Raw genomic sequence first — 24205 nt, 5'->3', positions numbered from 1 at the left:
TGTTTTGTTCCCGAATTTGTTCGGTTCCTGCGGGAGCTCATGTGACTTCATGAGCTCCAGATTCCACGTTAAGTTGTTGGTCTGCGTCTCATATAGCCTTGCTACTGAACGGGACGGTAAACTCAAATTTAACTAACTGTTCCCGAATTTATTGCAACATCTTTTCCGTCAATTTCTGGAAATAGAAAAAAAATATGACTTTCGTCACCCTAACTTTAACCCGTCAACATATTAAATCAGTAATACATAGTACAGATTGAAATTTTGCACGAAATCAGAAATTTCGATTTCGATGTAAATCGATCTTGCGTCTTGAAGCAGATCGACCATATTCTTTGGTACCACTAAAATGGAGTACACAACTTTAAAAGCGTGTGATTATTGTGAAGAATTTTGACTTACTAATTCTGTTACGGGGCAATCCAAATGAAATTGACCAATTTCCAGGTCAAAGGTTGCTGACAAAATTTATTTATTTATTATTTTATTTATTCTTTACCTAAGATTGTACCACATTCAAGGAGTTGTAAAAGGGTATTCATTTATTTTTTAGCTGCGCAGGTTTGCTTGTAGCTACCATTTTGTATAGGCGCGTGTGCGTATTTTGCACTTTTCAGAGGATTCCGTTAAACGCTGTAACTTTTTAGGTTTTAAAGATAATGAGCTCAAACTAAAACCATATGAAAGATAATGGAATGGACAACATGCAGTGTTCTGAGTATATTGAGACGTACTTTAGAACGTCGGGGAGAAAGCTCTGAACATTGATGTTGGAAACCTAAAAATGACCGTTTTGGAATGTATATATATAGACTAGATAATAAACAACGTCCCAAACAAGTTTCAGATTTGAGAACCATATACTTGATTTTTTGAAAATTTTTAAACATTGCGAATTTTTGAAAATCGTGTATTTTCACCATCAAATATCTCAGGAAGGACGTAAGTGAAAAATCCAAAATTTGCACAAAATAGACTATAGTTGTGCAGTAACACATGGGTAAAATTGCATCACTGAGACTTGAGTAGTTTCTGAGTTATAAGTTGTTGCAATGATGTGAAATTCGAAATTTTAACAGCTGAACAGATGTACAGGTTTTATTGATAGTATCTCAGGCATACAATTTATCTATGTTTCATCAGAAGAAATACAGTCAAATAGCAAGAAATTCTAGATTTGCTACTTGTAAAAGAATTATCAATACCAGATCATATCATAGATTTATACCTCTGACGCAAACACAAATCAGATGTTATGGATTGTCACAGCCAGATAAATTTACTGATTGCAGTGCTTCAGTACTTCCAGAACATAACATGTTGTCATTTATACCTAATGATACCGTAGTCTGTATTTACGACGAGAAATGGCGGATTGGGAGAATTGAAGACATCAGTCAGGACGATCTTTTTGTTCACTCTTTCCATCTCATGGCCCAAGAACCTCTTTTAAACTACCTACGAATGATAAAGTTGAGTGCCAATCACTAAGGTTCTCCGGAAACTCACACCCACAGAGTTCACAATTTCTACAAGTCGTACTTTCAATATCAGTTCCAAACCCTCTACACAAATTAGTCAACTGTTTACCTCACCGATGTCTTAACAGAAGCGCTATAAGCAGAAAAATAACAGTCGCGTTTCGTTTTTCTGTACAAGATATGATTCATAAATTATGCACATTTTACCAATTTAACATTACTGTTGTGTTATTTTGACTTTTGCTACAAAGTTTACATCCACGCCTCATGGCGCTTCATGATATTAAGTCCCAGTAAAGAAAAAACTTAATAACTCAGAAACCATTCAAGTCTCAGTGATGCAATTTTACCCACTTGTTACTGCAAAACTATCGTGTATTTTGTGCAAATTTCAGATTTTTCACACGCATTCTTCCTGAGATATTTGATGGTGAAAATACACGATTTTCGAAAATTCGCAATATTTAAAAATTTCCAAAAAATCAAGTATATGGTTCTCAGATCTGAAACTTGTTTGGGCCGTTGTCTATTATCTAGTCTCTATGTAGACAAAAAATTGAAGGTGAGTCTCATTTATTTCGTTTCAAAATATACATTCCAAAACGGACATTTTTAGGTTTCCAACACCAATGTTCAGAGCTTTTCCCTCGACGTTCTAAAGTACGTCTCAATGTCCACAGAACACAGAATGTCCATTCCATTATCTTTCATATGGTTTTGGTGTGAACTCATTATCTTTAAAACCACAAAAGTTACAGCGGGTAAAAAATAAATGAATACCCGTTTTCAACTCCCAGAATATGGTACACACTTAGGTAAAAAATTAATCAAAAACTAAATTTTGTCAGCAACCATCATTGGTCGATTTCATTTGGATTGACCCTTACATCCATACGAAGAAGTTACCAACGTAAACATGGTATTCTTGATGGTCCTGATCGAAAGGTCATTTTAAGGTTAGTAGAAAAAGTAGAAATAATATTTATATATACATGGTAAGTCGTGTATTGGGCAACCCGACCAGGAAAGGAAAGGGGGAGGAGACACTTCTAGCACATGTTGTAATTTAAAATTATTTCCCCAGAGACACTCTGTCGCTTGCACTTACTTATGTTATTATATTGATATTAATTCAAATAATATACAAGGACATTATTTAAAAAGTAGGACATCCACTGGATACCCTGTACAAAAGCTTAAAAAGCTATGTTAATAATATAGCATATAATGAAGTATAAAAGGTAATTGTCAATTAATGAAGTTCATACCCTTGTGAAAAGGTTAAAATACTGAAATTTCCTAGATTCAAACTGATTTTTAAAGTCCAATTTCAAATCAATTTCTTAAAACACCATTTGCAGAACAATGTAACTTAAGTTTCATTTACAAGAACTAATCAATATTTGTAATATTTTATAACTACCAGGCAAATACATATCACTTTGTATAACATAAATATAGACCTACAGAGTGTTAATGAACTAAGTTATACTGACAAACTGTTAAGAGGTGATTCCTTATCCTTAGCCTACATCAAAATAAGAGAAAAAATGCATATGGACCTGTATGCAAAATAGATAGATTCAGAGGTGCGACTGTCCAGAATTGTAGGAAAAACTAAATTTCAAAATGCGCTACATCGAATTCGAGAAACCGTGGAGTGGCAGTCCATATCAACATAAAGGAAGTCATACACACGCAATTCAAATATGCATATTTCATCAATGTGCAAGGGATTCCATTTACAAGGAATAATTCCCAACCGTGTTATCAACAGAATTCTCAGATATTCTCGGACTTAAAGGTGGGTCCAAAGTAGGTAGGGATGCGCACGAGACAAGGTTTGTGGCTGTCTCGTCTCGAAAATGTGCTGTAAAAGTGATGTCTCGACTCGAAAAATGTATATTTTACTATTGGAATGGCCGTGTCTCGGCTCGAATTTTGTCAGGAAAATCCTATCTCGATTCGTCTCGTGCGCATCCCTAAAAGTAGGCAAAAAGGGAAACCTTGACAAGAGTAAACACGGATTGCTTCGGCGGGAAGTCGGAAGCGTTAGCACAGCCAGCACCACGGTGCCTCGCGTTCGGAAAAACGTATGCTACGATGTTTAGTTTCACTCTACACGTGAAAAAAATAAAATAAAATAAAATAAAAAGTGAAATATACTGTGAGAAATACATCATAGCACACGTTATTCCGAACATAAGGAACCTTTAAGCTGGCGACTCCTAACATTTTCGGTTTCCTATCGGAGCATTCCGCGTCCACTATCATCAAGGCATCCCCGTTACCTACTTTGGATCCAGTTTGAAATCGGAGCATATCTGAGAACTCTTTGAGAGCATGTCTGGGCATTATACTCTTAGGAAATCCCGTGCACGCACACCCATTGGACATTGAGCCATGCCCATAATTGTTTGTGTATGTTCTTTTAAGTATTTTTCTTCGTAATAATTGCAAAGGCATGTGACTTTCTGACTACATTATAGAGCCATCCCTGGTATCACTAACGATGGCAATTCCTCACCGTTAATAATAAATAAATTATTGCATTCAAAAACTTATCAGTTGTCCCAAGGAACAGTTTTAATTATGCGGATAAAATAACACCCACGAGTATTCTTAATACACCTCAGCCAACTTGAATTGTGTTATGATTTCAGGGAATAGCCCAGGATCTCTCGACGGAGAGTTTTTTTTTTCTCCTTGGAATTAATTACATTTATATTGATCAATTGAAAGCGTAGTGTCCCTCATCGGCACTGAGACTATATAATAGGATTTGTACCACTGTTCGGGCTTGTATTTGAGTCAAATATTCCGAACGAAAATTAAACCCTAGACTACAAACACAAAGCATCTGTGCTGAACGATTTGACCGTGAAGAATACAAGTATTACGAGCTTATTTTCGAGCGACGATAGGAGACAAGAAAGTATGATGAACAATTAAAAACAATCGAATTCGATATATTAACAAATTTTCACGTATTCAATGGCCCCTACATGCCGAAAACATATAGGCCGAGTGGCGTATTTAGGGGGAGGGCTTCCGGGCTTAAGACCTCCCCGAAATATTGTTGAGTTGAGTTGATTTTAGTTTAGCGTCCCGTTGAGCAGCGAGGCTATATGAGACGTGGACCTACTGATTAACGTGGAATCCGAACCACATGAGCTCCCGCCGGGAATCGAACCCGGGTCTCCCACGCCAAAGGCTCCCCGAAATCTTACTTACTATAGTAAAGTACATAAAAATCTTGCAGAATTTTCACATTTTCAGGCAAAGCCCCCCCCCCCCGAAAGTTAGCAAAGCCCCTCCGGAAACAAAATCGTAAATACGCCACTGACCATATCGATCAAAGTACATACAAGTATTACGAGCTTATTTTCGAGCGATGATAGGAGACAAGAAAGTATGATGATCGTAAAAACAATCGAATTCGATATATTAACAAATTTTCACGTATTCAATGGCCCCTACATGCCGAAAACATATTGGCCGAGTGGCGTATTTAGGGGGATGGCTTCCGGGCTTAAGCCCTCCCCGAAATCTTACTTACTATAGTAAAGTATATAAAAATCTTGCAGAATTTTCACATTTTCAAGCCAAGCGCCCCCTCCCCCTTCCCGAAAGTTAGCAAAGCCCCTCCGGAAACAAAATCGTAAATACGCCACTGGCCATATCGTTCAAAGTACCCAGCCATGTATTAAACTTAGGATTATTAAAAGATTCTCTAGCGTTACTTTTCGATTTGTTCCTACCCCTCAAAATAAGGATAGTTTACTGAAAGTTACAGTGGAAACCAGAATTCACTGTTTTCTCAAAAACAAACGATTTTGTTCTTATTTCATAAATAAGTAAATTATTAGTAACTTATACTATATGGTATAACTTGTTTTTGTAGGAAAAATCAAGAAGTAGTAGTTTGCTGTTGGGAGTGTGTCTTTTTGGAAGTTTTCACAGAATTCTTCTTATAACTTTGTTCTTTCATGAATATTTCAGCAGTAACTACAGCATGACTTAATTTAATAAATGAGAGACTGAAAGTTTAGTGCGGTAGTCCGTACCTTTTATATTCTTAACATTAGTATCATATTTCGTTTAATTTCGATGTGCTTTTTTTTTTTCTTACCGGAGAAATTAATTTGAAACCATCACCTCTCTTCCATTTTTTTTACAATTTACGGATGCAAGTTCGCGTTATTCTACACAGCTGATGCCAAGACCCTGACGACAGTATCCCAAAATACAAATCAAAACAGTGATTCGCGGGAGTGAAATGATTTCTTGGAAAATCTGAAATGGAATGTATCTCTAGCATGAATTAAAAAAAAAAAATCACAGATGGTGAAAATACCACAATCAAAACATCCAGAAGAGTAGGGGTATTTGACCTTGTGGTTGGTTAGTGAGAAATCTTTGTTGTTTGGCCGCTTATATCGAAGAGACCAACATTTGCAGATGTAACCTCTCAAAGCATGATGCCCTCAGTTGCAGACTGTGACGGATAAAAATCTCAGAGGAGCCGAAATACTGCATCCATCCTTCAAGAACATCATTTGGTTGGACGTCAACCGAGAACAAGCGAGTCGAGGAGCTAATGAAGATCCCAAAAGCATAGCAGCAGCTTTACAAAACTCTGTCTCCCTCTTTTATTTTTCCTTCCAGAAAAAAAAAATCTTGATATGCTGTGGTTTGTGGGTTTAGTCATGTCAAAGTTCTTTGCCGTTTTTGCCCTTCAGAGCTTCTTTATTCGTCACTCTTTTATCTAGATTTCACTTGGCGCCATAAACCACACTGCTGCATCTTAACCCCATGTGAGTGTCTATTAGTTTGTGTGCGTATGTGTATGTGTATGTGTGTGTGTGTGTGTTTGTATATGTGAAACATCCCTTATTCGTGGTCGACTGGTAGCCCTGACGAGTACACTGACATACAACAACAACAAGACCACTTTATGATATTCAAGAATTAGGCTTGAAAGTTGTGATGGAAGATACTGAAACCAGTACTTCTTGAATGTCCTGGTTGGCAAGAAGTTTAAGGTTCCAACACGTGCAACTCTGTTGATTTTGCAGTTACTTGAAGTAAGTGCCATTCTTCTTATAAAGTATAATTTTCTTTAAAATTTCTATATCATATTGGACCGGAAATAAGGCTAATTTTTAAATCCAAATTTCAACTAGGAAAAACTAACGTATAGCTTACGTTTGCGACCTTACAGAAATTAACTTTTATGGTCCGTTGTATTGTGTGATGTTTTAAAAATGATTTCGCATTTCGAGCTTTCAATCTTCATGCTACGTATATACACTCACTTCACACTGTGGCAGAGGCAAGGATGCCGATCCTGGGGTGGGGGGAGGGAGGACAAAGCTCATGTAGGCCCGATGTGTTTTTATGAATACGTATTTTTTATATGCATTTTTTAAATTGTTATATGTATTGTTATATGCATTTTTTTAATGAATATACAATATTTGGCATAATTTGAATTCAATTTGTCTTAAAATCCTAATATATGCCTTCTTAGACATTTGTTTGCAATCACACATCTGAATGGACTCCCAAAATTACAGAGAAATGGACTCCCTAAGGCTGGGGTGTACCCACGGAAGTTGTCCACCAGGTCTGGATCCACCCCTCAAAACGTCGTAATGCTTGTGTTTTGTGTTCACCGGTAGCGCATCCACAAGCTTACAATTAAAATGTTAAGCCCCTTTCAGTCTTTTTAATTCGAAAAGCATTTGTACAGTTTCGTAATAAAAATTGTACTTACTTAAGTAAAGAAATGATTGATGTGGCCTAAAGATTTGATTTTACACTACATCTATATTCTTTCTTTTCTTATAAAAACAGCCTCATTTTTTCTTAGTTAATTGATGGAAAAACTTAACAATTATAGGACTACTTAACGTTTTCTCGGATATAGAAAACACTAGTTTCATGTTACATAGACGTAGTGTCTTCAAATATTAGACTCCCCCACTTTGGATCCTTTCCAAGAAAAAATTCTGGGTACGCGCCTGCACTGAGATAGTGGACCGTAGATTGTTTCTTAGATCAGTTGCATTCAACCTTTTCTTTTGTATGTAGCCCTAACGATGATATTCCATTTGAGCGTGTACCCTAAGATGTAAGTTATCTTTAATTCAAATCATAAGTAGGACTAATTATATCAAAAATAAGTAATAGAATTTATTACTTATTAATTAAGTGGCTTGGGGGAAGGCAATAGTAAGTAACACTTCCGGTGAATTTTTGAGTTATTATGTGCAACGAGTTGAGATCGGTCTACAGAACAGTATGTAGGTAGTTAAATTTCATAAATGTACCAGCGGTTGGCAGAGAAAGCTTGTTTGGTGTCATCGCACTGCTTTGAACAAGAATGTTGGTGGTTTATAACTCTGAAAGGGACGTTTTCCAACTTATATTTACTAGTTATTTTTTCTTTCATTTCATATAACGAATTATCTCCTAAATTTATAGTATTGAGTTCATGAACACCCTGTATATAATACATACTACAATAAAATAATTTCTATTTTCCTAAATGAAACTTACTTTTTCGTTTTTCGTTCTTCCTTGAATTTTAAAGGTGTGACTTGTTTTCGAGGCAATACGCTAATCATGCAATAATTCATTATTTCTAACATAAGTCTGTACCTTTTTTTTTTTTTTTTTTTTTTTTTTTAGAGTGGGTATTAAGAACAGAGAATAAGAATTATCATCGTTAAACAAGAAGAAGATGTAATAGACATCGTCAAGATTTAAATTAGCATAAATATAATTGGTGTTTATAATTACAATGCTCATAATCATTCTCTATCACACTCAAAATACTGCATAAATAAAAAGGAATAATCATTACAAAGAATGGAATGCTATTTTCATCCGATGATTTTGAGAATATCGGGAGGAGGTCTGGCCTTTCTCTTGAATACGTTATTTGATCAACGTATTGGATATACCTGTAGTCTATAGGATACTTAGCATATGCGCCTTTGGAGCAAACGTTCCAGGTTGAAGTCCCAATGCGAAGTCATGTGGCTCAGACATCACCTTAAACTGTAGTACAGGGTGTCAATAAACATGAGGAAAATCACATTTTAATCAATTCAATGTTAATGAATAATATTTTCAACATGATTTCCGTGCTGTTCCATCCGTAATTTGATGTTCTTTGCAAGATTTAGGTGAACTCGATGGAATAGGTCTGAATTACCGTTCGATTTCAACACACTGGATGATAATGGGTTCTGTCAGATGGTTTAAATTTTTAATATTCATCGAGTAAACTTTCTCTTTCAGCATAACGCACAAAAAGAAAATGAAATGAAATCTTTGAGTTTTACGTCCCATGGTTATGCCGGTTAGGCTAAAGGAGACGGTGATGATGAATAATGAATGAAATGGTGGAATGAAGAAAGTGGGAGAACCCCGAGAAAATCCACGCAAACGGTGTTTGTCCACCACAAAGTTCACTTGGCGGAGGCTGGGATCGAACCCGAGACCCCAAGCACCAGAGGTGAACACTCTACCATTGAGCCACCGCGGCCCCCGCACAAAAAGAAATCAAGGGGAGACAGATCTGGTGAACGAGGGACTACTGCACATGACCTTTTCTTCCAAACCAGTGAGGAAAATTGTCAATCAACCAATCTCTAACAGCTGCAGAAAAATGGGCACGGGTCCCATCCTGCTGAAACCAGTCTGGAAGTTCCCCACCCAAACGCTCAATTTGAGGCGTCAATTTGTCCGTCAGCATGCTCAGATAAGTCTCACCCGTTACATGTTCATCAAAGAAGAAAAGTCCTAGCACATGAGTTTTCCACAAACCACACACACCATTACATTTTGACAGTCCTGCTGTTTGGATGGACTCATCCAATGTAAATTGCCTTGAGACCAGTATCGAAGATTTTGTCTGTTCATTTCACCATTGGCATAAAACAGCTTCATCACTGAACAACACAAGTCTTTAGTAAAATTGATATTTTTATCCAATTTATCTGCAAATCATTCACACATCTGCATGCGTCTATCGGGGTCATCTTCATTTAAGTGATGCAATATCTGTAACTTGTACGGATGAAACTTCTCCTCTGCAAGGATTTTGTGGATGGTTGATCTTGGAATAGACCTACCCAACTCCGTGGATGTCCGACGAAGCGATTTCTTTGAGCTAGCATAAACCTTAGCCAAGACAGCCGCTTTCGTTTCGTCTGAAGTCTTTGGTCGTCCGGAACGGAGTTTGTCCAACACACTGCCTATTTCTTTAAGCTTGGTGATTAATTTCCCGACGTAAGTAAAACAAATAGGTTGACGATGAGAGTGTCAAAGGTTAAAGTCTTCCGCAAGTTTGCGATACGACTGTCCTTCTCGTCCAATTAAGAGTACCAATTCGACTCGTTCTTCTTTAGACAGAGCCATCATTCAATCTGGAAAAACAAAAACAAATTATTAGAATTCCTATGTACCCAGACTTTATGGGCACTCTGTAGATCCATGCCTCATAGTCGTGGTGATGAAAGGGACGCTAAACTCAAAACCAATGAATCATCCATATTATGATAAGTGGTTTCTAAAGATAGACTAAAAATTCTTCTAACAAAAATGTCACATCCTAATTAAAAAAAAAAAAATACAATTTCGTCAAAATACAGAAATTTTTGTAAAATACTAGATCACATTTATAATGAAAAATAGATTGTCGATATTCTATTCGATGAAACGGATATAAGAAGTGAAGTTTCATTCATTTTGAAAATAATTTTATATAGATAGCCTTGGTTGACTTACTATCATTGCAAATAGAAAACACTCTCTAAATGTTATTAAGAGACACTTAATCTATGACAAATATTGATAAATTATAAGTTACGAGCTGTCAAGCATTTCAGTCAATTAAACAGATATTAAAACATATACAAAAACAAACAAATAATAATAAAAAAGAAACATATGTACGTAATTGAATCTTTTAAGAGTTTAAAAGCAGTGTTTACTTCCTTTTTTATTTTTATCATTTAAAAAGTCGGAGCCTTCACACGCAGTTAAGATAAATCTCTACACACTGAAAACAACGAAGTCTTTCTAATCTGACCTTGTACTTGCTTCACTAGTGTTAATTGACGGTTCTGAGTTAAATCATTTGACTGCTATCAGATGCTACTGTAACGAAATTTAAAAAGCAGAAAATTTCAGTGTTGGCAGATTTACATAGAAGATTTTACTGTGAATGGCAAAGACCACAACCTTCTCTATGGTACATATATAGAAGGCTGTGCAAAGACAATGTTCACTTGTCACGATCATTCGACCTGAATAGGCCTACTTATTAGTGGTGCTGTACAGCGTAGTCGCTAATGCTCTCACCTCTGGTGAGAGCGGTCCCGTGTAGATTTCCAGTGGCGACATTCGTTTGAAAAATTGTACAAGCTTTTTCAGACCACCCATTCACATCAGGCAAAATGCTATGTTTGTGTGTTTGGCCAATCCATTTCGACAGTGAGACCACGGAAACCACAAGATTAAAAAAAAACGTAATGTTTTCGCAGGTCATTTCCAATTTATGTGTAAATTTGCCCTTTCTCATTTTTTTAAACTTACCCTTATTTTTCTATTCTACGTTTTAGGGATCATTTTGAGCCCATAAGATAAACATTGTCGCAAACGCTTTACTAAGGTAAACAATAATAATAATAAAAATACCTTTTCTTCACACGATCATAGATATACTGAGGAAATAGGAAAGAGTTTAATGCTCAAATTGGAATGACGTGCAGTGTAGACAACGCATATTCAGCTAGTTTCTCATTAACTATACTGTGTACTGTCATCTTGCTAGAACCATAACGAAAGGCAGTGATGCCAACCTGAAGCGCTATAAAATTCCATCTCACGAGGCAAAAAATTCCTTTTTGTATCTGAATTACCCACATTGCATTATTATTATTATTATTATTATTATTATTATTATTATTATTATTATTATTATTATTATTATTATTATTATTATTATTATTATTATTATTATTATCTAAATATAGAAATAAATACTTTTTTTCAATTTCAGAGTGAATTATCAATAAATTTCGATCTTCTATTGTTCATGAATAACTAATTATTTTCCTTAATCGAGAACAGGTATATCATAGTTTGTTATGTTGTCACAAATGCAGGGACTCCATTACACCCTTGTACCATCACTTTATACTTTATTTATTTATTTATTTATTTAGAAAACAACACAACAGGCTTAATGCCTAATTATAGTGTCGTATAATACATATATATACATATATACTTTTACCCGTACAATTAATCAATGCACTTCGAGTGTCAGGTACTCGGTAATAATCTTGTTTCTAAATACATATTCTGACATACTGAATATATCTAATACATCAGTTTTATGACTTAATTCATTGTAGGAGTCACACATTCTCCACAGCGGAGATTTACTGAGAATATTTGTTCGTGCCCTTTCACAGAAAAATATACCAGTATTCCCTGGTCTTGTTCTGCCTGTTGGAACGCTCAGATATATTTTCGTGCGTAGCTCTGGACAGTCAATTTTATTATTTAATACTTTATATAAAAATAGTAAATCAAACATCTTTCGTCGATTCGTCAATGTTAGGAAATTCAAACTCCTTACTAAGTCCACGTAGGGAATCTGCTTGGGATAGAAAGCTGTTTTCTTGTACGTAAGCATTTTTAGAAATTTAAATTGTATGTTTTCTATCGCTTGTAAGTATTTATTTACATTCGGTGTCCAAATAACGCACGCATATTCTAATCGGGACCTTACGTACAAATTATAAAGTTTAATGAATGTTGACTCGTTTCTAAACTCTTTACCCATTCTATAGATAAAACTGAGGTTTCTAAATGCAGCGTTAGAGATTGCATCAATGCGATGAGAGAAGGTCAATTTTGAATCAAAAATTACTCCTAAATCTTTAACTGAATTTGGTTTACACAGAGATATGCCATTAATTATATACAGATGATTGATGGGATTTTCTTTCCTTGAGAACGATAAAGACTTGCATTTAGAGATATTCAATGAAAGTTTGTTTTTGGCACACCTTTGCCCAACACCCTGTAAATCCTGCTCGAGTTGTGTGCAGTCATCTATTGTGCTTATTTTAGAATATAATTTGAGATCATCGGCAAACAACAGAAAGTGAGAGTTTTTAACATAGGTTGAAATATCATTAATTACAAGAAGAAATAATAGGGGACCTAAATGGGATCCTTGAGGAACACCTGATAATGTGGTAAATTTCGTGGTAATATATCCCTTGTAAGAGACAGCTTGCTCTCGATTGCACAAGTAGGAAGCGAAGTACTCTATTGCTCGTTTACAAAAATTGAAAGATACCAATTTCTGTAGTAGCACGTCATGGTCAGATACTGAGCTAAATGATACTAGAAAAGCTTTGTTCTCCATACATTTCATGTGAAACGTTCCGAAACAATTGCTTCTCGTTTGATATTTTACTTTCTTTTTTCATTCGTTCATTCTTTCGTTTTTTTCTTCAAACACCAGAGCACAAATTTCGTTTCTCGGTACTTGAATTTTAAGAATCACCTCGTGTAGTTAAGTCACTCCTTACTAGCATGGACTTTGCCGATTTAAAAATTAAAAAAAAAAAAAAAAAAAAAAAAACTTTATACTAAAACTTGACAACCTCTTTATTAGTTACGCTTATTATGTCTGCTTCTCGCTCGTAGAGAATTTTGTTGGCGTGGATTATACATATAGTGAAAAATCCCATACATGTTGTCAATTTTGACGAAAATTCCCATTATGCTATTCTGAAAAATTAATGTCAAGAAATCCCATGAAATGGAATTTTTCCCACGGGTTGACATCACTGAAAGGCTTAATGACAATATAATTTTCATTTTAATGGATGGCGTGGTTATCGTACAGAATAAAGTTTTAGGTTTAAAAAATCGATAACTATCCACGAGTATTTTCAATCACCTATAAAATTTTGTTCATATCGATGAGACCTTTCGATTATAATTGTCACCCACCCACCCTCGTTATATGCTAATAATATTGTATAGTACTTGTACCGATTATGGCCCGGGTCCCTAATATGGCCTACCCACCATATCTCTGCAGATTTACGTTGGTGCTACTAGATGACAATATAAACTATGTCCTCTGAGCTGCGCAAATATGTTTACGTTTGTTATGAGGACACAGTTTATACTGTCATTTAGTAGCACCAACGTAAATCTGCAGAGATATGGTGGGTGGGCCATATTAGGTACCCGGGCCATAATCGGTACAAGTACCGTATAATTCTATTCACCAGAAGCACTTTCATTATTTGTTTTAATTTTGTTCATTTTAAATACTCACTCAGGTACTCATACTAACACATATATAAATATACAAATGTATTCATTATTTTTTTTTATTTTGTAGGCAAGGAATTACTGAGAGTATGAGGAGCAGCTTATTAACAGCAGTTACTATCCTTCAAGCAGTGTTACTCACAACGCATGCTGCAGCGCCCTCAAGGGAGGTTTCGTAAGTATTTCTTGTTTAGTTACTTCTAACAAGAAATGCCATAATCTAATAAAGTTGGACTTGAGTTGGCAACACTCGGTCATCAGTGAAAGTCTTCCCTGCTAAGAAGTGATCAAGATGCTGGAAGAGGTAGGAAAGACGTTAGGGAAATATGATAGGAGAGAAAGAATTTTATACTGGAAGATATGGAGAGTTTGCATCGTCCTTTGAGCGACATGTAAGCATAGGTCCAAAGAGAGGAGGTGCAGCAGCTGGTACAGTACATCGCTCCGGGGCTATGAAGCCCCAGGCCCCCCAAAATATTAATTTGAACTGTTTTACTAAATTTCTATTTCTAGAAAAAGTAGACACTTTTGAAAATCCCATTAAAAATAGAAGAAATCTAACAAATAAACTTTTTATTGACAGAAATTGAAACATTAAAATTTGCCGTTTAGGCCTAATACAGTAATCCAAATGATCAATGTCCGAAAATTGTCTTGTAGATGGTGCTATCTTCTACGTAAACATTCATCCAATCTACTGTCGAGCTTCCCATTGCTCACTGCAACATCTCAGCTGGGATACCAAGAACTGAGTCTTTAAGTTTTTTTTTTTTTTAACAAAATTCATCCAGTGTCCTTTCTGAGCCGTGCATAGGGATGCACGCGAGACGAGACGAGACGAGAAATAGAAAAGTCTCGTCTCGTCTCGCAGCCTCAAATGTTGGTCTCGTCTCGCGTCTAGTCTCGTCTCGCAAATGTGAAGTCTCGTCTCGCGTCTCGCATAAAATTTTGAGTCTCGTCTCGCGTCTCGCGCGAGACTTTCTCACATGGTCTCGCAGTCTCGCATATATTCTGGTCAAAATTTTGCAATGTGTTATTCTATGGCTGTTAATGAATGATGATGTGATATTCTGTCCGAAGGCAGGTATTTAACCTAAAAGTCCCTTGGCAAGCTGAATCCTTGGTGGTTTGCCATTGCTTTCCATGGGATGAATGTTCATAACATCCTAAGGAGATGGAACCTAAAGTTCAACATGGTATCCGAACTTGTGTCCCCTCCGCTCCAAATTAAAAGAAAAGTTCTGCTGGAATTTGATTCCTGGACCATTAATTTTCGTCAAATTAACCCTTTCCGGTACCCGGCTTTTGGGACAATTTTTTAGACTTTCAGTCAAGCAGCTACTGCATCGTCACTATTTATCCTAGGATCATGGTTCATACCCCATTCTCTTCAGAATGAAGCTGGCTTTCAAATGGTACCACTTGCATGCTCATACCATAATACAGGAGCGGGAAAAATGATGTCAAAGGAAAAATTACGGAGGGATTTTTTCTCGCACTTTGGGACCCTCTGGAACAGCCCTGTGTGAACGTACCCATCTAAAAAAATTTGATAAATAGTACTTGGTATACTAAATGTGTGTGCCAAATTTGAAGTTTCTATCTTGAATAGTAAGGGCGGAAGAAATTTTATCAGGAATTCCCACCATGCCTCAAATTACCGTAAAACACCATGATCTCAGGTAAAAAATTTCCTGAGACATCCCTAATTACCCTAGGGTCATGTTTCGCCCATCATTCTCTTCAGCTTAGAACTGCCTTTCAGGCGGTATGACTCACATGTCTCCATCATGTATCTAAGGCGGGAAAATCCCGAAAAAAGGGAATTTTTGGGTCTAAATATCCTTTTTTTTAACTTTTAGCCCCTCTGGACCCCCTGTTTTAACGCAGAGATCTGAACAAATCTGATAAATACTACTAGGTGGGCTGAATGTTTATGCACAATTCCAATTTTCCAGGTGCAAAAGTAAGCCCGCCGAAAAAAATATATATACCGACAATGTCCCATATTCCCGTATACAGAGGGAAATTTTTAAACATTCCCTGAGACATCCCTAATTACCCTAGGATCATGGTTTGCACATCATTCTCTTCAGAATAGAACTGCCTTTCAGGCGGTACCATTCACTTGTCTTCATCATGTATCTAAGGCGAGAAAATCCCGTGAAAGGGATTTTTGGTAAAAGTTTCCCTTTTTCAACGTTTAGCCCCTTTGTACCCCATGTTTTAACACAGAAGTACGAAAAAATCTCGTAAATACTCTTCGGTGGACTGAATGTTTGTGCACAATTTCAATCTTCTAGGTGCAAAAATAAGCCCACAAAAAATAATACCGAAAATGTCCAAAATTCCCCTATACAAAAGCATATTTTCATAAAAATTCCCTGACACTTCCCTAGTTACCCTAGGGTCATGTGTTGCACATCATTCTCTTCAGAATAGAACTGCCTTTCAGGCGGTACCATTCACTTGTCTCCATCATGTATCTAAGGCGGGAAAATGAGGAAAAACGGGATTTTGGGGTAAAAATATCCCTTTTTTCAACTTTTTGACCCTCTGCATCCCCCCCTGTTTTAACGCAGAAATCTGAAAAGAAAATTTGGTAAATACTACTCGGTGGACTGAATGTTTTTTTAAAATTTCAATCTTCTACGTGTAAAAATAAGCCCGCCAAAAAATAATGAACATAGACCGGCCCCGCAATATTAAAAGAAAATATATATTTTAGAATTATGACGTCATCACCTCCTATGTCTCGACGCAGGAAGGTGTGAATCCATACGTAAGGTCTTCTACAATGCCTCTGGACTTGAAAAAGAAAAGAAAACCGGACGAAAAGCTCAAATAGGAGAGTTATAACGCAATGTACCATGAAACACCCCGTATGGTACAGATTGTACCATGGGATCCCCAAAGGGTTAAAAGCATAATTTACAGCAAAACAAGCATAAATTGTTGCTGGATCCAACATTGTTTTCCAGCTTAGAGGTCTCCAGCAATATTTGGCTCTTCTAAAATATCGTCGCCACTATCAACACTTACATGTTTTGGTCGTTTCCTTGAAGGGTGATTTTCCATTATAAAGATGTTTTTATATCACCAAAAACGCTTGTAGACAACAAAAGAACTCCTCACAACACAATACGACCCAATTCTTTTGGTTCGTTCGCGCTTGTAGCAATGTTGCATTATCAGTTATCACATTTTATCAACTTTCGATTTCAACTTATATAGTATTGCCAGATCTAGAAAATAAAATTACTGACAGATATAGGGCCATTCCTATCATCTCGCATCAAACCTATAGGGCCATCCTACCAAACCAGTGTTTGAATTAAACTTCCGAACTAGAGGGGGATGTTTTTGATAAATATATAGAAAGAAAATACTTATTCCATGTAAAAATATCATGTTATTTCTGCGAGCTGGACCCGGGATAAACTTTGACGAGAGGGGATTTCCCCGCCATCCCCCAACACAAATCGCTAGTAGTAATGTGAAAAAGACAGAAACAACAGAAATATCACAATAGGGAGTCTTGTTCGCTTTTCAGACCAAAAAACAGAAGTTCATGTATTCGTGCGCGCCCGCGTGTATGTGTTTGTGTCGCAAAATAAAGTCCTAAATCGATGTTGTAATAAATTTCCAATTTACAAAGCTTTTCTTTTTTAATGATGTTTAGAAACAAAGAAGGCTTTAATTCTGAAAATCAACCTTGAATAATAATAAATCTCATAAAATGTCTATTGCCCCAATCACTTTTTTGTTCCTGGAGGCATTAACGCTCAACTTACAAAATTCAATAAATGTAAAATCACTAAATATATAATTACATGTAATTCATAAATGTTGCGAGACTGCGAGAAGTCTCGCGAGACTTCTCGTGCGAAACTTAACTGAGTCTCGTCTTGCGTCTCGTCTCGCATGGTTTAGTCTCGTCTCGCATAAAATTTTCAGTCTCGTCTCGTGTCTCGTCTCGCAAATGCGAGACGAGACGACACTTCTCGCGTCTCGCGTGCATCCCTAGTCGTGCAACTGCAGACCCGACTCTTAACAGGCCATTAGCCAGCCCAAAAATTTAGGCATCATTTGCAAGCCTATCGTGAAAATTTTATGGGGGCAGTATAATTTTAGGGGGGCCCGGCCCTCCTAGACCCCCTGGATACGGGCCTGACTCTCAAGGTAGCAGCACAAGAAAGAAAAAGAATTACAGACGAACAAATACGTTGGTCTTCGGTATCAAGAAATGCCATTAGATTTGAAGATAACACAATTGACCGCTTACTGTAGAAAGCAAACGTCCACATTTCGTAATTTTACAGAAGAGAAAAAATTGAATAAAACTATTTTTACAATGTTTCCACCATAACATGTATTTTTTCTTTAATGGTAGACGTATACGTGATTAAAATACACAAGCAAAATTTATGTATCACATAAGGGGAGGTGGGGCACTGTTTTGTGCTTTGTATATTTTCCTTCCTGAAGTAAATGCGTGGTTCAAACGAATTGTGGATTGAATTGATTAAAGAAAACGACCATAAAATTGGTAATTATCCTTTATTGGAAGAAAGCATAGCTGTTAAACATTTCTGAATAATATGTGAATTGTGTTAACTACAAATTAATCAGTCATCTTTGTCATCAGAACGTATTTCCATTGTGACAAGGTGGGGTGCTCACCCCTAAGAGGAAATTTTACTTGGGAATATTGAAAAGCCAATAGAATTTTTACATTAGTTACAGCAAAATTTGAAACTATATTTGAAACATCGCGTATACTGTACCCCCCTTGGAAAGCACAACATGGGCGCCCTTGGCCAGGATGCTATTGAACTCCAAAATAGCATATTTTCTTGAGGTATGTAGACCAACGTTTTTTTTTTTTTCTTATGTCATCTCTTTTCTTGGGCAGGACAGGTTGTTTAGAAGAGTTCCTCCGCCTAAAAGTATCCGTGTCAAGCCACCGATATTCAAGTTACACTGAACACTATATGGAGTTAGAGATGAGAAGTATGTGTCATGGAATTTTGAAATGCTGAAAGTCATTTTTAGATGTCCAGCAACTTTTTTGCCATATAAATCATCGCTCAGACACGCTATTTTGTAAAATTCAGGCCACCAGGAACTCTAGTCAATGAAGTCAGTCACTTTCATTTGAACAATGGAAAATTTGTTGGAGATAGACGAGGAAGTTTTAATGAGGTCAACAACGTCATCCATTGTATAGTTTTCCTTCTTCCTCAGCCTTTACCGTATTACCCCGAAATCCCTATCATTGGGCATGAAGGAGTGACCTCTAACGAAAAATTGAAGGCGTCGCAATGCCCATTGTCATTGAGCGGACAAGTGTCATTTTGGTGCTAAACGATACATTAACCTATTACAAACCATTATCGCCACAAAGAAGGAAACGTGTAAATGTTGGGCACGTTTGCATTCTGCAGGAAGCGGTTCAATTACAGAACAGTTCTCACACAGTTGCCATTGACTGCTTTGCAGGGTGCGATGTTGAATCATCCTGTTGAAACAAGGCTTTGTGAGTGCCCTTTAGACAGCAGTAAGGTGACGGTACAGTCAGTGTAGAATTTCGTCACACGGAGTCATCGAACAATACTTTTTCGAAAATGAAGAGAGGACTACAATGGTTGTCACACTTTGAACCGATTCAGTTGCAATCTTTTGTTGTATCCGTATTGAATAATTTTCCATAACTTCACAAATTCATGGTATTCCAGCTGAGATGTTGCAGTGAGCAATGGGGGATCTAGATAGCAGATTGAGAGAATGTATTCATAGAGAAGGACATCATTTACAGGATGTAGTGATTCAATCTTTGTCAATATTTTTTCTTTTTGCTGAAATATATTTTTGGCGAGTTTTCAAAAGTATTGGTTTTATTATGTTCACCATCTATGAGTTTATTAATAAAGATGCAATCATAGTACAAGCATGTAACCACAGATACATGTCAGTGCCAGGGGCTCCATTAATATCTAAAGCCTGTGACAAACATCTTGACATTTCAGCTAAACAAATAAAACGCAAGCTATGGCGCGACGTTGCCAAGTGGTAAAGGGGTGTGGCTATGGCTAAGCTGACAAACTACAGCGTAATCAGGTGACAGGGGATAGACGTGGATGTGTACAAAATAAACATGGCAATACCGCTGGCCTCTCATTTGCTAGCAGCATTTAAAGGGGACTTGGAGCGCCGCCTTCAAATGCCATGATGTTTGTCACACCGTTTAGAGTGACATTTGTTCGTTCTTTCGGGCGTAAAATAATAACAGTTCAATGCTACATAGATATACTGTCTTGTACTATTGGACCCCATACCATCCAGGAAATCGGACCTCCAACAAAAATTTCTGGGTGCGCGCTTTGTCAGTGCTCCAAGTGAGTCTTGCTCCGGCACATTATTATATCCTTTGAGCGATTCTGACTCCAGTTGAAATTACAGATACAGAATTTAGCGTAAACTAACTAATATTTATACTATAAGGTAATGTTCTTATATTGTATATTACAAGACTTTCAATCATTTTTAAATATAAAATTTCTACCATCTTTCAAAATGTCAGTGATTAACAAAAGATAAAATTTTTAAGTTGCAAAACCATAATTTTCCAAAAACACACACAACAGAAGTTAGAAAATGCATTATGACAGAATGGTAAAATGTTTTGGACATGTTACCCGCTGCTGAAAAACATGTTATGGCAGGGTCGTCTTACCACACTCTTGTGTCCTAGGCTAAACTTCCGGAGCCGTTCCCTCCCTCCCTTCTTTTTAAAGTATTGTAATGTAATTTCGAATATATTTCTAGGAACCTAATTGATAGTACTGTTGTCTGTCCTGTTTTAATACATCACTGAGCACCAGTGGCGTAACTAGTTTTACTGCGCCCTGGATCGATCAATCATCGATTTACTCATACCCGCCCCCTGCCCCACGCATTTCAGCTGCTGCGTTATATATAACTAACTTGTATAGGTATACTGTTAGTATATATATATATATATATATATATATATATATATATATATATATATATATATATATATATATTAACAGTATACAAAGTTATTTTTATTAAGAAACCTAAAGTTTTTAGTTATCTTTTTCGTAAGTTATCACTACATACTTAATATGAATTAGGTTCATAGGAAATTAAATTAAAAATGGTTTGCTGTACTTAATCCAAACTGCTACTTTTATACTTTAAAACGATATTATTGCTTATAATTCTTAATATAAGTAGGGAATACAGGATAGTTTTATAAGTTTTATAAGGATAGTTTACAACTAGGTTTCAAACAGACCCAACTTTCGTTTTATTCTCGGGTGAAGGTGGAACTCGGGAGGTGGCGCGGCCCGCTAATTGCAATGACTCATTATGCAAAACTTTCACTAGACAGGTAGCTAGACAAACATTGAAGTGACGATTGTCCGGGTATCGCTCAGTGGGTCTCCAGAAAGGGTGCTTGGGGCTCGCTCCCCTCCATGAGGAGTAAAATATATAAGTTAGTCCCTAATGAAGCGCTTGTTCAAAGGCTGTGTTTAAAAAAAAAGTTTTAAAATTTCTCGCGAAAATAAGATTGTGAGTGCGTTCTCCACTCATTGCAGATAATGTATGCGTATCCAGTTCATGGTGATCCTGGATTCTCTCGTGTTGAACAACATGGCTTTCCTCAATGTCGCCTCCAGAAGGGCGGAGATAAATACGTATTATGAAGCACTGCACTCTACATTTTTAGTTAGCGAACCAAATATCGAAAAAATGTCTCAAGTTTATTTTTCAGACCTGCGCCCCATCAAAAATTCCTGGATCCAACCCCGGTATCGGCTGTTGACAATTAATATTTTTAACTGCTAATAGTCATAGCGTACCTTTTGAAATCTTTTCTAACGTTCTTTGCATAAGGAACAGTTTTCTGTATTTTCTTTTCTTTTTTCTTTTTTTTTTCCTTTGCGCCCTGGAGCAACTGCTCCACTCGCTTAATTGTAGTTACGCCACTGCTCAGCACTCAGTTGTGGCTATAAAAAATCGCATTGTTTAGTACAAGTTTATGCAGCAAGATCGCTCGAAAAGAGAAAACATAATCCGCCTTATGCAGAGTCGTTTTGACGTATGATTAGCGTCATACTAAAGGCCTGACTACTGCAGGAAACAAATGTTAGTCGAACTCTTTAGTATGGCACTAACCACGCGTCAGAACGACTCTGCATAAGGCCCAATATAACTAGCAATGCAGAAATGCCCACGGAAAATTTCTAGTACAAGAAATTAATTTATTCTGTAGTATGTAAAGAGGAAGCCAAATATGATATTCCTAGACTGCTTACCGCCTCAGGCTCCAGCATACTCAGTCTAGGCGTTAACCCGGGCTTATATTATGATGATCAGGTTGTAATGCCACAAATAACTAAATAACTGCAGAAAATTTACTTTAAATGGCTCATTAGCTCACCTGCTCTTTAAGTTTTTTTCTTTTTTTTCTTTTTTTTAAAGCTGGACACAATGCATTCTTTATGTAAAATTTTAAAGATTTCTTTTTCTGTTTGCAGTCATCACGATATCAGAGATGCCATTTTGTCACTGGTAGGCGTGTTCAGAGATTATGCTGACAAGCTGGAGCGCCATGAATTTCGAGAGCGGCAACTAGGAGAGCAGCTGAAAAAGGCTTTATCAGGGCTTGACAAACGACACCGAGCGCAGGACCAGAATGTGGAGAGTGTAGCCGTGGCGGTAGCCAGAGTGGAGGAGAGACTACGAAATGTTGAAGATATGATAATGCAGGTGAATACTTTATTATTATTATTATTATTATTATTATTATTATTATTATTATTATTATTATTATTATTATTATTATTATTATTATTATTATTATTATTATTATTATTATTATTTTATATGATAAGAGAAATACACGCACAAAAGTTTACTTTATTACTTACATAAATTTACAGAATGGTATAAGCATTCACAAGTGCTGTCATTGTGATGAGATGGCATAGGGACATATACTCTCTCACACGCTCTTATACATATATATATATATATATTTGTATTAGACATTTTTCCTTATAACGATTTGATAATTTCATGGTTTGGGGTTAAATGGTATGAGGCAGCCTTAGTAGCCAAGGCTTCTAATACACTGATAAATTGATAGAAGATGAGTAAACGGTATTAAACTTTAAAATTATTTGCACTAGGTAAAAAACGTTGTTATGATATAGTATGACTAAGATGACACGAGTTGGAAACCCGAATTTGCCCGTGTTAATCGAAATTGTCATAAACTAAAACACTTGTAGAAAAAACAACGACGCGAGGGATGTTCACACACTAGAAATATTGAATCCAACACAAAAGAACGCAAAACAAAAAAAAAAAAAAAAAAAAACAGCACTTGTATTAAACGAAAAAGTATACTAAAACTCAATTTCATGGTCAATTTTGTTGCAGCATATGCACTGACCAACCAAAACATTTTGACAACCTAAATTCCCTAATATTCTGTAGGTCCACCTTTGGCATGTAGGTTTTTTTTTTAAAAAAAACATGAGTTTAGCGTCCCTTTTAGCAGCGAGGCTATATGAAATATGGATCTACAGTACAGCTTAACGTGGGAACCGAACCACATGAGCTCAACCTGGAATCGGACCCAAGTCTCCCAGGCCAGAGGCGTAGAAGTTAACCGCTTTTGGCACGTAGAACAGCAGCGACAATGAGGTCTGGTAGGTGGCTGAAGGCAAAGCGCACTACATCTACATACACAGGTCACTATATTCCTATAAATTCCCTGTATGTGGATCTGATGTTGAATGGCATCCTAAATATGTTCAATGGGGTTCAGATCCGATGATTTTGGGGACCAAGCCATTTACCATTGTGTTCGTGGAACCACTAAAGTACACTTTTGCTTGTCTAACGTCTTATTGAAAGATAACTTTGCCAGTTGGGAGATGACCAACATTAAGGGTATAAGTGATCCGCAAATATCGTCATAATCTGCTGCGTCCTAAATAACCACCGGCTCCATGAAAGACCATACAGTGATTCTCTAATAAACCTAAAATTACTAAATACTAAAGTGTCAACTGAGAATAGAACTGACTTGGTACTCGGTTGATCTAAATCTAAAACTATTTACTAATAGAATATTGCAAAAAATAAAGGCAAAATGAATTGCAGAGAACATAAAATTGATAATTGAAATATAAAGAGGTCTCTAAATTCCATTATATGTTCTCTGTCATAACAAGTGAAGGCTGTGCTTGAGATACAAAGCAAGATACAATCTAAGACTCTCAGAAAAGGGCTAATAT

At 36.5% G+C, this 24205-nt stretch overlaps 1 protein-coding gene across 2 annotated transcripts in view; it reads left to right on the top strand.

Moving 5' to 3' along the window:
* The window catches only part of LOC145668776 (uncharacterized), a 75226-nt gene that overhangs the window by 35578 nt on the left and 15443 nt on the right, over positions 1 to 24205 (top strand). Inside the window, exons 1-3 of one of the 2 annotated variants that reach the window (XM_081736939.1) lie at positions 6344 to 6568; positions 13936 to 14040; positions 22436 to 22667. In XM_081736939.1, the coding sequence (XP_081593065.1) occupies positions 13955 to 14040; positions 22436 to 22667 (318 nt within the window). In that variant the 5' untranslated portion in view covers positions 6344 to 6568; positions 13936 to 13954. Of the gene's footprint in view, positions 1 to 6343; positions 6569 to 13935; positions 14041 to 22435; positions 22668 to 24205 lie in introns of those variants that run through there. The other variant, XM_081736938.1, reaches the window with a different exon arrangement.

The sequence above is a fragment of the Thermobia domestica genome, chromosome 13, assembly GCF_964235325.1.
Source record: "Thermobia domestica chromosome 13, izTheDome1.hap1.1, whole genome shotgun sequence".
Classification (NCBI taxonomy): Eukaryota; Metazoa; Arthropoda; class Insecta; order Zygentoma; family Lepismatidae; genus Thermobia; species Thermobia domestica.
This window is presented reverse-complemented; position numbering and strand designations above follow the sequence as displayed.